Genomic DNA, 15271 nt, shown 5'->3' with positions numbered 1-15271 from the left:
ACGTTTTGCAACGTTTAAGCCCGACCGGGTTCCTCATTATGTAATGGAGCACGTTGGAATTTCCAAGTTAATGCGTAAAAGATGAGTTATTACTCAAGTTTTTACTAACTAAACAGTTCTTGCTCTAGGCAGAGTATCAATTTCAATGTATCGAAGCTCTAGAGTAATAACGTTTCGTTTCAATGGCAAAACTCAATGACAGATGTTTCTGTTACTTTACGGCCGCCATGTTTGTGTCCCTCCGAGGGGCACAAACATGGTGAGACCATGCAAAGCTCTATAAATTTGATTGAAACACTTTTCTGAATAATGCGCGGACGGAAAACCGTACAGACTGAAAACTTGGCTAGGTGATTTATATATCAATCATCTTTCATATCTCAGCTTCTTGACATAATTTATTGAATGGTTATGATTTTTATTTTTGATGGTGTGACACTGCAAACCAGCCATAACATGTGGACTCTAAAATTCAAAGCTCAACTGACAAATGCGTTTTTCGCTACCATCAATCAAATGTTTGGTGGCTCCTCCCAGCTTCCGACTATGTTGTCTGAACTGTGCTCAACGCCGCATGCTAAACATTTGAAAATGCTGTCAACAGTCAGGAGACAGGTGAAAATGGAGGCCTTTGGAAAAGCTGAAGTCATTCACATGCGTGACATTTGCAAATGACAGTTGTTTTGGGTATCAGCATTTTCAATAGTTTTGGTGTCAATAGTGGAAAATGGTGGTGTGGACATGAAGTGTTTGATGAGTTTTCAACAGCGCATCATTTCTAAAATGTATTAGGATGGACAGAGCCTTGATAACAATTCTCCTTGGTGTATGTGTTCACCTTGGCAAATTGCCTCTGCCAGTAAGCTTATAGTAATATCGTGTCATAGAATGATTTGAAGTTTACACTGTTTCACATCTTCTTCAGGACAAAAGCTGCTCTTTTGCCACTCACAGCTGACATACTTGTCCTCTGTTCAAGGATTCTGAAAAATCATGTGTGGGAAAACTGCTGCTGTTCTAAACTTAGCCCGAAAACAAAAATCAAAGGTGACTATTTTGTGCTTTTGTCCACGTATATCTGACCATGGAGTTTCACATCATGGCCTATAATCCACTAATGAAGACCAGCTGCATAATATTCTTAATAATATGTTCTATTATATTATCTTGTGTTTTGCTCTACTTATTTATTTTTTACTGTGAAAAAATGTGTGGGGGTGGGAGGGGGAGCAAAATGCCCTCATTGCCCCTCCCCCCTGCACAGTCCCTGCCCGTGTGTGAAAACATCTTGAAAACCTTGGTTGCTGAACCTTCAGCAAGGAACCTTTAGCAAGGAGAATAGAGATTGACAGGAGAAAGTTGCCTGCTGGTATTTTCATACCTGGTATCTGGGGCTGGCTGTACCAGGTGTCCTTTTTATTGCATTTCGGATTGTTGCAGCATGTTCTAACAATGGCCTGTGTCCCATTTTCACTTGACTCTACAGCAGGATTATCTGCCTTGCAGATGCGGCAAAAATTGAATGAAAGAAGCAATTCAGTGAAGAAGACAATAATATGCTTTGGCTCTGATGTTGGTTTTCTTGACTGACAATAATAATAATAATAATAATAATAATAATAATAATAATAATAATAGAAAATCTAAACATACCAATAATAGTACTGTTTTCCTCTGACCACCGCTCTTATAGCCAAACCGCAAGTGTTGTACTGAACCAAAAATACTTACTTCATTATATATCTGGACTGTCCCTTTCTAGTATAATACCATGTCATCTTAAAACTATTTGTTGTTGTTGTTGTTGTTGTTATTATTATTATTATTATTATCTATATTTAAAAATAATACTGTACTTATATTTATTATATTAAAAAATATTACCAATTAAATTTCCCTACCATCTTCATCTGTTACTGTTTCTATTTCTGTCTCAGTTTCAAAGACAGCCATCCTTATCTGCTTCTTCACCTGAGTAACCTTCTGCACCATCACTACTGTCCTTTGCCCCTACAGTCTTTTCTCTATCTGTGTCAACTTGAGGGGATTCTTGTTCATTTCCTAGAGAGAGAAACAAACAAAAACTAAAAACCTAAATTAAAAAGAAAGACTGGGCATATCAACTGGCACTGAATAAAAGGGAAAGTGTTTGAAACTAGAGTCAGCTCCTAATAATACGACTAGAGTTTGTTTTAAAAAAGGGAGTAGGAAGAATTTTACCACACATTTCGTTACTTAAGTGCATCAACTGATACACCACAAAATAACAAGCACTGTATTCATCTTTTATGCAGTGGTCTGATTGTCGATTTGGCACCTTTCAACTTTACTTTGTGCTCCAAAGACACAATTCTGTTCTTGAGCTTTCACTCTGTATTTAGCAAAACAGTGCAGTTGTAGCAATCCTCCACAGTAATAACAGGTCTGGACATAAACGTTCTGGATAAGTAAAAAGTATGTTTAATAATGGCAGAGACCCAATGACATGGCCACAAAAAAGTATAAATAAATAAATAAACTAATACAATCTGCGTAAATCAGTTGCAATCTGTACCCATCTGTATAAATCAGTTACCTTCTGCATAAATTAATACAATATACATATATTAATGAAGAAATCAATAAAGGATCGATTCAACAAGCAAACTGTGTAGGCAGGTACTGCTTAAGTAGTCCTGCATAAGCAGGTCATGCACAAGCAAAGATAATTGGTAGACAAAACTACTCAATACATAAGTCAATAGATAAGGCTACCTCAGTGGGTAACACCAAAAAAAGCTAGTTATTCAAGTTATGATGCAAACACAATGAAACCGAAATGGTCATAGCCAGCAATAATCAAGAGACGTCAACATGCTAATGGAATACTGTGTTCACTAAGTGTAGAACATTATTGACAGCAAGATTTGTTGTGGGATGGTGGACCTACAGTCGGAGAATGTGGCCACTGTTTCATCGCTCTGGAACTTACACTTGGCTTGGACAGTGCACATACATACACATACATACATGTGTATTGAATACTATATACTATGTATATTGAATAAAATACTAACTTAGAATAATGCTGGGTGTGCTCCAGAGCATGTGCTACAATGATGGTGATGGCAACAGGATGCAAAACGGGTTGTAAATGCCCCTTATTCCATGAAATGCATGGAATCAGTGGTGGCAATGAGCCTTTTGGTTCCAAGGAGTTGATTGTATCTTGGGCTCTGGGACTGCGAACTGAAGGTCCAGCGTGGAAGTAAAATAGCTTAACGTTCATGGCTGACTAATCAGCCAGCTGTGTGGCTGTAGCATGTTCACAAAAGGCTTGATCATATGCAAACCAGACCCAACCATTAAATTGACGATGGATGGGCAAAATCTGCAGTTCAAAGAGCATGAGATCATTCCACTGCTGCAGGAAATAGGTGGTTAGCACCAGTGAATGCCTCTGTCCAACTCGTCAAGTCCAATGCTGTTTCTTCAGCAGTGTAGCGAGGACAAGCCAGCCATCCAGGAGCAGTTTTTTTTTTGGATCCAAACACACCATATTGGCAGCTAAGAAGTCTGACAGGTCCACATACTTCCTGATGTCAATTTGAGAAACCAGCTTGAGTAGAACAGGTGAGAGTCCTGGACCTGCCATGAACAACTGTTCCATCAAAAGACTCTGACTAGTAAGAGAAAATGCATTGCTAACTTGTGATGCCCTAATGGGAACGCTGCTCATAGAACAAGCCATTGACGATATAAGTGCCAGTTGAGGTGCAATGAAAGTCAAAACAAATGAGGGCAAAGCAGAAACAACAGCCTTACCATGACTTGTTGCACTAGTGACCTGTCCAGACTGAAGCCCCGTCCCAGAATTGCAGAAGGAAGATGCTACATTGCCCAACGATGGGGGCGATGAGCTTGTGGAGGCAGTGTTACTTGACGCAGCCGGTTAAGCCACAAGCGCCTCAGTTGCTGGCAATAAGGTTGTAACAGGTCCAGAGGACACAACAACACTATCTGAGGTTGCGACGCCACTCGGACAGCAAGGGTTCACTACTTGAAGCAGCAGTTAATGACGGTTGAGTTAGCCTGACTGGGAAAAGTGCTGCCTCCAGCAGAAAAAAAAACCAGTTAAACACTCAGTCTTCTGCACACCCTGCAGCCTGCAGTCTGGGCTGTCTACATTTTGTCGTGACGGCTTTTGAACACCTTTCCAGAAGAACATTTTTTGGTTAAAGAATTTTTTACCTGAACAATTTCACCACAGTGGTGGTATTTACATTAGCTTTTACTTGACTGAATTCAGAGAGGTCATGTTTCATTAGGGGAAACTGTGTTCAGTGACCATCTGTTAAGAAAAAAGGGACAGTTCTTTTTCCCAGACACTACACAATTTCATCACTATTACAGTCATTCTGATGAAATACTAAATTGTAATTACTTTTGCAACACTCACTATCAGTTTACAATCTATAGTGATGTAACATTGCTTTCTACACTGATCGAGTCTGTCAAAACATATTCACAATTAAGGGAAATAAGAACATTTTCAAAGTGAAATGAAGCCAATCTACTATTTTTTGGACAGTGATTGCACAGTGGCACTTGGTGAGTTAATTGAGTTGGCAGGTGCATTCACTTCTGTAAGACTGCTTGAACTGTTGTAAGCACTATCATCACAGATGTCATTTTCTTTACATCATGCCAACAAGTCTTTCCGATTTGGGGTAAGTTTGATGCTTTCTTGCTGGTACAGTGCACCATTTTCAGTCAACCAACCGCTGCTTTAAACACTTTGGATAGTCTTATGGATGGTCTCAAGGACTTTGCTCTTGTATTTTAACCTCCTCTGAGGTTGCACTTTGATAGTGTCCATTTCATTTGATTATCTTGGTAAAATATTCAAGGTATTAAAAACATCACCACGGACATTCATGACATTGCCATGAATTTTAAATGACTTTCCTCCAGCCGCTTCATGTACCTTTTGAACGACCTTTGGTAGTGATAGAAATCTGCACTTTAGTTTTGTCAAGTTTAAACGTTCAGGTTTATATGAAAAAGTCATTTTACTTTGAACTGCATATGGAGGGACTTCATTGAACTCAAGGTGACTAACACAGGGTAACAGCATAAAGCGATGATGCATGATGGCATTGCTTAAAAAGATTGAGAAATATGCGTTGATCTAATAATGCAAAATTGGCAGTCAATCCTCTTTATTATGCAAGTTTTAGCCTTGTCCTGTATCCAAAGTTTATATAAATTGACTGCAATTTCTTCACACCTCAGGTATTCATGTGATACCAGCAGCATTTGTTCCTTCTGAATAATCTCAGCTGCATGAGGAAATTACTCAATGTAACTAAACAAATATGGATGAAACATGATTGACTCTACAAACAGTTTCAAGTTTATGGTCTCCTCTGGAGCATGCTCTGTTTCTAGTATTCAATCTCAGACAAAATGTCGGCAAGAGGGAGTTTAGGTTTAGTTAATTTCTTTTGCACTTGCTTCAGTTACTGTTCTTGAAGGTCCACCTGTTGGTTTTGCCTTTGTTTTAAATGTTCAACTCATGCTAAACAGGCCTCTCAGGGTTGATTCTCTTCTCGTTGTGCTGCCAATTTATCATGGCCTAAATTGAGATTAAGAACGCAGTCAATATTGAATTGATCTCACCAAGGAGCTGCAGATCTGGAAACAAAATGTAGTTGACAATCTCTAGCATTATTCAAGATTTTCTTTATGAGATCTACCATCCTTGTTGTATGCTCAGTTCTTCATCTTCTAGGCCTTGGTTCTTACAGCTACTGGAGTTTGATACAAGTGGATTCCTTTATGTCAACAACTCAAATGAGGCACATTGGCATTTTAGAAGGTAATGTATTGGCGTAGGATTCACCAATATGGCAGACATTCTCAAGTTATACCTTAAGTTGCATGGATGCAAAATGAAAATACAGGTTATACTCTAAGGACTCAGGCAATCAGTCATTTGCATGACGTGGCAATAAGTACAAATATAACAAATAAAAATACTGTAGTAAACGTGGCCCATAAAATTTCTTAACTTTACAAAAAATGAAAACTTGACATAATTTCAAGGTATACACAATCACCACACATCTGTGATATTAGGAAAATTACTGAGTGTGTTTTTAATGATTTAACTTACTTGGAGACAGACGTACTGAAACAAGACAGCCTAGCCTTTACTAAGTGCTTTGTATGTGGGGCTTACTTCATTTGGATGGTGTCTGCGAATCACTTTGGGTGGTTTGACAAGATTGTTTTTTTTGTGTGAGCAATGGTTTCAGGATCATTTGTTGTCTTCTATGTCTTCTCCGTCTTCTCTTACTACTAGCAGTGCCTTATATGGGTAGGTTTTCCTCCTTTGACTAACTTCACCTTCTAGCTGTTTTACCTTTTGCCCTACTTTGTTTTGTTTTGTATTTGGCTTCTGGAATCTTCAGAGTCTCTGTTACAAGTTAAAATTGAGGTCTAGTACTGCAAACAAAATGCTTTCTATGAAAAGGTCATGGCTGCAATAGAAAGAAAAAGCCATCATTAAATTTCAGTACAGCAACTTACAAGACCACTGTGGAACTAGGAGTTGCCAATAGCAAGTCAACTGCTGTAAGGTGTTTTATGAAATACATGTGAGGGATATTCCCAAAATCCTTTTCAGCTGAAAAATTTTGTATGTTATACTATACCATAAATAAACCAACATAAAATATCTCTGATATCAAACTCAGTGTGGTGACAACATACAGCTGTAGGTCACATTAAGCTGAGGTTCATTAAAATATACACCAATAGAGACAATTGCTTCCATGAAGACACCATGGGATAAATTAAATTAAATAGCATGGCCCCACTCTTAATTTTTAAAAATAATGAATGACTATTAAAAACAATATTATAATTAAAAAGTGAACTTTCCACCATCCAACTTTTCTTTTGAAATACTAAATAAGGTAGCCCCCATGTATCTATAAGAACTGTTATGTTATTACAAACAAGCAAGATATCCTCTCTTGTCCTTGTTCAACACTATAACCCTACGGCATACAGGTACAAGGGTTTCTTTGTTATTCTGTTCTGGTGCCTAGATTTTGGAATGAACTTCCATTGGATATTTGATCAGTCAGTGATCTGTCTTTTCAAACACCTCTTAACCCTTTCACTCCTGGGGGCCTTATGGGCCTGAATGCCTGTAATTCCTGGAGCTAATTAGAGTTGTCACACAAAATATTCATCAAAATCTAAAACGTGCATGCTCAGTAGAATTTGGGGCCCTTATAGACAGAACTGTATAGTGGAAATTATTGTGGAAACATTGTTCTTCTTTATGGAAAGCTGAAAATACACACAAAAAAAGCTGTTGAAGTACAGTTGCTCGAAACTTCATGTTCATTAAAAAATTTGAATTTACCGCCATTACCGCGGTCTGAGTTCCAAGCTTCTCCTGGGTCAAAAGGCCAAATGACAAGTTTATCACTTCTAAGTGTACAATGGAGAGAAAATAAATGGCCTATTCAGTTCCTGTTGTATCTTTAAATGTTTTGCTTAGTCAATATATCAGAAATAGCAGATTATAAAATGAATTTCAATGTTCAAGCATCTTCACTGTGATACTCGACGAAGCACTGCACTTTACATAATGCAACACCACACTGTTGGCACTTATTTTTCGTCTCCACTGGATAGCCTTTCGGGGTTTTTCGGCCAGGAGATTTGCACTGTACACATTCTTTCTTTCTGCCTTCCATTTGAACCGATTGGTGGTCTTGTCTTGGCTCTTGGACAGGCACTTGGTTGGCTGGTCGCTTTCTATACGAGTAGTTGTTTATCAAGCGCTTTCCTAACTCCAACCGAAAAGCGGCTTGTGGTCGTTTTCGCTGACGGTTTCTTCTTCGGTGTTCGCATTCCAGAACATATCCATTGCAAGCAGCAACATTGAAGAGGAACCAAAAGATGTATCGGTACCACTTTCGCGACTGTCTTCCAACAGTGTAATAAGATCGAAACTGATCAGCGCGATCTACACCACCCATGTTTGCTGTGTAGACATCCGAGACACGTGGTTTTTGAATGTTGATGTTTCTTCCATTCTTGCGCTGCATGGTCCGAGAAGGCTCTTCTGGTGAAACGTTTGTTGACAAAAATGCCACGTCTCGCTTGTCATGCCATTTTACAAATAAAAGGTTCCCTCTTTGCCGCGTAATCCTTTGCCCTGGCTCCCGAAGTCTATTCTTAGCACATCGCGGCAGCTCTTTGCGTGTGCATCTTACCGTCGAACAAGCGTATGTTTGTTGAGCAAGTAAATGATCTAAAAGAACAGGGCTAGAAAAGAAATTATCGAAAAAACGTGATGGTTTCTGTTGAAAAACGGACGGACCATATGCATTACAACATCATATCCCAGCCCGTGTCGCCCTTTGAATCTCCTTCGCTTCCTAAATAAACAGAAAAATTTACAACGTAACCGTTTGAGGAATCAGCCGCCATCCACATTTTATTCCGTATTTTGTCAGTTTAGCCGGTAAATATTGGCGAAATGATAGTCTTCCTTTAAACGCTATCATTCCCTCGTCGACAGAAATGTTTTTTGTTGGCAAATAACAGCGCTGAACATTTCTCAAAACGGCAGTTAAAGTAGGGCGGCATTTGTAAAGCCTGTCAAAATTTGCTTCTCCACGTGCGGGTTCCCGACTTGTATCATTTAGATGCAAAAATTGGCTAATTTCTTTGAATCTGTTCTTTTCCATGACTCGCTTTATTCCCTCGTTGCCCAGTAATCAGCGACTTTGGGAAGAATATTCATCCCCATGATAACGCACATTCCAAAGTAAGCTTTCACTTCGGCTTTGGTTACGTCACGCCATCGACCAAGACGTTCGTTGTCGGTTAACATTTGGTGAGCATAGCGGTTTGTCTCCTCCACGATTTTGTCGAAAAGATCCTCACCAAACATGAATGTAAAAAAATCATCAGCTTTAGGGTCGGCTCCAACGTCTACAACAATTCCTGATCGTGCTGAAAATTCATCAACAGCGATGTTACTGAGGTCATCCGTCCATTGTTGTTCTTCTTCTTCGTCACTCTCCGCGGCTTCTTCATCGCCATTTTCTTCATCAATTTCCTCGCCATCTTCATCGATGCCTTCGAAATCAATATCAGAACTATCTCCATCAATATCTCCAGTGTCTTCTTCATCGGAATCTCCGAAAATTGCCCTGTATTCATCGAAACTAACATCTAAAGGATCTACTCGCCTCGCCATTTTCCCACTTAGGTTGTTATCAATTTCGAGTTGATAGAGCGAATTCCTTCCACAGAGGAAGTGTCTTTGCTTTATCAACTCCAAGTTGATAATAAACTATGTGGTTTTCGCACATGAACGACAATGTTCTCACATTTCTTTAACAGAAATTGTTTTTCACTGTTGCCATGTTTGCGCGCTTTGTTCGTCATGGAAGACAAAATTTGCATCCCTCTATCTCTTCCTAGGGAGGCCTTTGTTATGCGCAGTAACTGCAATATGATTGGTCAATATCTCAATAACAATAGAAAAATATTTGGTGAGCATATATTCTTTATTAGGGGAGGGGAGAGAAGCCGTAAACAATGACGTTTTTTTTGGCCGGTTCAGGAATAGTAGTGTGTTTCCAGCCGGCCGGTTTTGGCCGGTTCAGGAGTGAAAGGGTTAATTTGTAATTTCTTATTGTTGGGAGTAGTAGTTTAAAATTTATGTTTATGTTAAGGTTCCTTATCTCTTAAGAGGTGTTTCACATCTCAGGCAGGGATTTGGACATCATTTAAACAGGCAATTGTGGAAGTTCCTTCTCCCACAGAGCTATCAGAGGTCAAATGAGGGAGCAACCAGTGGCAATCGGTTTGGATTACTATCCCCAAAATGTCTACTGTGTAGAGAGCTGACCAAGTGCACATGCAAAGGGTCCTGCTTGTGCTGCTGAATATGCTAAAGAAAAGTTGAAGCACACGTCATTGTGTAAATGTGACTGCCCAGAGAGCAAATCTTAGTGTGAGGGGCATTTTGAGGATTTCAGCAGCACCTATAAGCATTCCTGATATGATCAGATTTAATGTACTAAAAGACGCAGCGAATTTTCAGCTTTTCTGCTTCAAATTTTTTTTGCCTGTGTTATTGGCCAAGGGAGGAATTGATACTAGTATTGTGATGTGGATTTGTCAATGCTATTTTAAATGCAATCTTAAATAAATTAGCAAAATGCATTAACAAGGGATTCAAATCAAGATAAAAATTCAAAGTTTGTTTTAAAAAAGTGGTAAAATAACTGTTGAAAATTGTAGCACAGGTAGGCCAAATCTTGATTTCAGTCAAAAATTGACATGGGCACTCCTCCTAATATCATTTGGTAGGGTGTAAGCTAATTCGCCTTAATCACAGCCTGCCATCTTGATTTTTACATCACAGCGTTTGACACCAAACCAAGGCCACACATGGAAAATGTAAAGAATCATGGCTGATAAGCAAGGTGAAAGTTCTACCGATTTTTTGGCACAAAATCTTCATACTATACCAAAATTCAATAATGCTTTTATTGCAAAATTTGCGTCAGACCATCTTCCGATCAAGACAACACTGACAAGAGGATACAAATTCTTCCACAAGTCAAGGACTGACACCAACTTAATGAAGTATCGTCAAATTGCCTCAAACTTTAAGCAAGTCTGCTTCAGAAGAAAGGATCACAAAATGCTTTCAGCCAGGCTTCTGAACAGCAAATTTGTGCAAACAGCAGCAATGACGTATGGTATAGAGCACAAGGAAGAAGCAGCTTGACAATATTCCCAGCAGTTTGGCAGAAATGTTTTTCCAATGGGCTTTGTGATAAATCCTTCCCTTCCACTTCTAAGCTGTAGCCCAGATAGACGGGTTTGTGATGCTACAGAAAATCCTTCATGAGGTCTGCTGGAAATTAAATGTTCCATGTCTGACTATTTGTCAGGCCTTAAGTTTTTAAAGGTAAACGAAAGAAGTGGTACCCATAGCTTAAAAAAGACCCATTGCTCATTATTATCAAGCCATGGGTTGTAGGACTAACAGGTAGTGCATGGGAGGATTGTTTTTGTTTAATGCTGCTAGGAGTGTCTTTGTGAGAGAATTTACTGATGCTGATTATTTGCTTAACATGTATTATTTCAACTTTCATTTGTCTTCTGTAGAGTGAACATTAATGATGAACAATAACTGTACTATAACTAATAAGGGACAAACCATTTAACATCTTGATGTACAAAGTTCACTTTTATCAACTTAATATATATATTTTAAAGACTACAAAGTTTATGAAGTGCACAACCACATTTAACTTCATGTGAAAACATTTCAGTTTACTGTTCATGAAATAAGGGCCCCCGAAAGTTGGTTATAAAACAAGCTACAGTCTACATCTGATTTATGCTTCCTGCAACAGTGAGGGGGATTACCTGATCAAAGTAATGAAACTCTAACTCTCCTAATCACCCTTTCAACATGAACATGTAGGTGGTGTATTTTTTTGCTTTCTTGGAGATCATTTTTAGAAAACCAGGGTTATCAAAATGATTTGAAGTAGCAGGAGAAATGTTGAGAGTAGACGGCACTGGGGGCCGGAGGCCCCCCAGCGTGTGGGGGGTCTGGGGGCCACATAGGCACCCAGCGGGCTACAGGGGCAGCGCCCCTGTTGGGGGCTCAGGGGGCGAAGGCCCCGGGAGCAAAATGGATTTGAAATTTTTACGCTAACTGAAATTGCCTCTCCTCAGAGCATTTTCTAACAAGTAAAAGTCTTGCTTCCCAGAAGTAAAACAAGTACCATGACTAATCAGTTTCATTGTATTTTTATTCTCTGGGATAGTATGACTTTAACCTCTACAAATGTTGATTTTTAAGTTCCTGTTTCATATTACTTGATTACAATGTCCTATGAAGGTAACCACCATACTTGAGCATTCTGTTTCCACTTCAAAACAATCTGTCATTGATTTTGAAATTAGATCAGCAGGAATCATTTTTAGGGATACAGACCTGCTGTTACAAAAATTAGATAAGAACAATTACTTTACTCATATAATTAATATATTCTTCAACCAAATAATATATCATTTCTAATAAAAAATCACAATCAGTATAACTATTTATGAAGTAATACTATTACTTCAAACAATTTCAATGTTCCTAGAAAGTATTTATTAAAACACCACAAGGAGTATGATTTTCTTCCAAAAGGTAGTCTCAAAACTCATTTTCACTTCCACAATCACTGTCAAATGCTGAGTCATAAGCATTATCAGGCTCAGGAAGGCCAATTGCAGTGGCAACTGCTGCTGCTTCGTCTGTAGCAGCTGCTTCATTCTCCTCCTAGGGGCTTTCATCTTGAGTGGTAGCTTCAGCTCCTTCCTCATCATGTTCTCCATTGTCACCTTCACCTAACTCTTCGTGGTCATTCAGAGTTTCTGCCTCTGACACTTGGAGCTCGGACGATTCGAAATTCATTTTGGGCTGAGATATAGTTGCTCTTTTCAACTTTTTCCTTGGCTTCTGTTTAAGCCAGTTATCTACTGCAGCTTTGACAACATCACCACATCTGTCAGTTTCTGGAGCATTAATAGAGACTTGCATGAGAACATTCAACATCCCATTACTAAGATGATTGCAAAACTTTGTCTTGGTAATGTTTATGACACTACCTCCTCTCTCTGGCCAGGCATTGCTGCAGGGTAAGCAAAGCCCGACTTCAGCCACAAACAATAGCTCCTCAAAGATAGAGGGGTGGAAAATGCCTTTGTTTTTAAGAAAGAAGGACGTGAAGAAAGTGCTGCTCTGGCTTCCAGCTGGGATTTGCAATTTTCTTCCAGAGAGAAAAAACTTGACTTGAGACCACTGGCAAAGCAACTTCGTCTTCTTATCTTCATCACTTGGCAAAAAATGATTGGAAAGTATCTTCACTTCAGCATCCCCATATTCCTTGAAGATGTCATCATCACTTGGTGGTAGCAGAAGGGGATCAAAGATGGCATAGGCTTTAATAACCTTTGGAGAACTTCCAAGGCGATCTTTTATGTTGGTTGACAGGGCATCAACATATGTGGCCAGGAGGGTTTCCAGCTTTCCAGTATCTTTGTCAAGCTTCAGGTCATCTGAGATTTCTGTGAAGGAGTTGATGTCTGCCTGTAGTTTTTCTAAAGGTTGGTTGGTCGTCTTCAAATCTGTTAGGGCTGAGATGGCTCAATTTACAGCTGGTCTTATCATCAAAAAGTGAAAATTACCAGCTTGAAACTGTTTTGACAGACATGAAAGAACGGGCAGGACAGCATTAAGAATGTAAAAGGCCCCAAGAAATTTTACTGTCTTGAGTTTGCTTATAAACCCAATGGCTGTAGCATCATCTATCTCTTGCAAGGACAAAAGGATAGCTTCATAGCTCTGCAAGGCTGCAGTGACAGATGCATCAAAACTGAGCCACCTTGTCTGGCATGCCTCCTTTAGCCATTTCGCTAAGATTTTTTCAGTTTTGTCAGTGCCCTTGCAAAACAAATCTGGAATATTCTAGGAATTTCTAGAATTTTTCTAGGAATATTACAGAAATAATCTCTAGAAATTCTAGAATTTATCAGTTTTCTTTTCTGGAAAATTCTAGAAAAAGCTAGAAGTTAATGAAACATGCTAATTAGGGTGGAAATGCCAGCTTTATTCCAGAAATCATAATTCGGGATCAAGTAAGATTTTTCCAGCTTTTTCCAGGTTATTACAAATGCTGCTTTCTAGATTTTTCTAGAAAATTCTTGCATTCCTATAATGAAAGCAGGCAGAGATAATGTATTCATTTCCAGTTTTTTCTAGGATATTCCAGTTTTCAGGATTTTTCTGCGCATTTTCCCAGCCAGCATATAATTCTGATGGTTTTATCTGTTCCCTTATAGCACATCAGCTCCTGTCAGCTATTAGAAATTAATTCAATTCAACACAAGGTAATTGCCGTGAACTTTACCAAGCTTCTTATTCAATGAAGAAGTCCCATGCCCAACAAATACAGAAGTCAAAACAGTTCCAAAACAGTAACTTTTTATTTTAAAACAATTTAAAACTTTCATGAGGTAAATTAAAGAGTCTATTTTCTATCTTTTTTGCTCCATTTGCTCTGGCCTTTTTTAGTAACAGCCCAAGATCTTTTCTCACAGATGACCTTGTTGCCGCTGGAAAGCCTTTCTTCAACACCATACTTATGAAAGAAAAACAAACAAATGAAAATCAGCCTCAAAAAAATCAAATATAACTAGGAGTTCTCAATGAGAAGTGAGTGCTGCTGTTAGTAGCGTGTTTGTATGTCAATATGACAATGGGAACTGCAACAAAAATATAACTTATTTTATTTCTTAAACAACATGGTTACATGTACTTTGAACCTATAAATGCTTGTAAGAGTAAAAAGGAACATATTCGTTTATTTCAACGCAACATGTAATGAACAGTGTTGTTTTGTATAGGTGAACTGTACTGTTTTGTATAGGTCAATATGCAATGAACAACGGGCCTTACCGTCTAATCAGGACTATATATTTGGTCTGACAGTTTAAGTTACTTTCTTATTGTAGGTAAATACAATGTTTTTTTCAAGGCTAGTAACAGCTTGGTGTTGATCTTTAGAAGGATGAGTGACACTGCCTAACACAACATGTAATGAACAAAGGGCCTTATCATGTATAGGTCAACTATAGCTTGTCAAGATGGAAATTGACTATATATTTGGTCGGACAATTTGGGTTACTGCTTTGGTACGCTTATTGTAGGTAACTACAATGTTGTTTAAGGCCAGTAACAGTTTAACGAAGTCATGCTTAGAAGGATCAGTCAGACCCTCTGTGTTAAACAATTGCGAGATGACTTTGTTAAAAAGTGTAAGAGACAACTTTTCCTTCTTTGGTGTGGTTAGGAAAAATACTTGAGCATAATACTGACTGGGACAAAAGTCTTTCATCTGTTGCATATTACAATTACTACAAGTAATAATGTCTGAGTTGTCATCATGTTCGATCTTCTTATTGCATTTTATACAGGCCACGTATGTGGACGTTGAAATTACACCTGCTACAGATCCTTCCACAGTTGCAGTGATAGAATCATCAGTTAATCTCGGTGCTAAAGCTAAAATATCAGTATGTGGCTCTGTTTGCTTAATGGCAGTGCCACTTTTGGCAGTATTTATGTATAGTTGCTTAGTAAGGGCATCTTTCTTTACTCGTACATTCTCAAAAATGT

General features: G+C 38.6%; 2 protein-coding genes across 2 annotated transcripts in view; both read right to left on the bottom strand.

Annotated features, from left to right (window-relative positions):
- Window positions 1-1919: 1919 nt before the first annotated feature.
- LOC149110941 (uncharacterized) overlaps window positions 1920-15271 on the bottom strand; it is a 20371-nt gene continuing 7019 nt past the window's right edge. Inside the window, exon 3 of the transcript XR_016208179.1 lies at window positions 1920-2061. The gene's annotated coding sequence lies outside the window, so the exon portion shown is untranslated. The remainder of the gene's footprint in view (window positions 2062-15271) is intronic.
- The window catches only part of LOC149110943 (uncharacterized), a 1680-nt gene continuing 768 nt past the window's right edge, over window positions 14360-15271 (bottom strand). The window contains exon 2 of the mRNA XM_089292868.1: window positions 14360-15271. This exon is cut by the window's right edge and continues 492 nt beyond it. Coding sequence (XP_089148994.1) covers window positions 14751-15271 — 521 coding nt within the window. The 3' untranslated portion in view covers window positions 14360-14750.

The sequence above is a fragment of the Orbicella faveolata genome, unplaced genomic scaffold, assembly GCF_042242905.1.
Source record: "Orbicella faveolata isolate gen_17 unplaced genomic scaffold, um_ofav_v1 contig_24, whole genome shotgun sequence".
In the NCBI taxonomy this organism is placed as follows: Eukaryota; Metazoa; Cnidaria; class Anthozoa; order Scleractinia; family Merulinidae; genus Orbicella; species Orbicella faveolata.
This window is presented reverse-complemented; position numbering and strand designations above follow the sequence as displayed.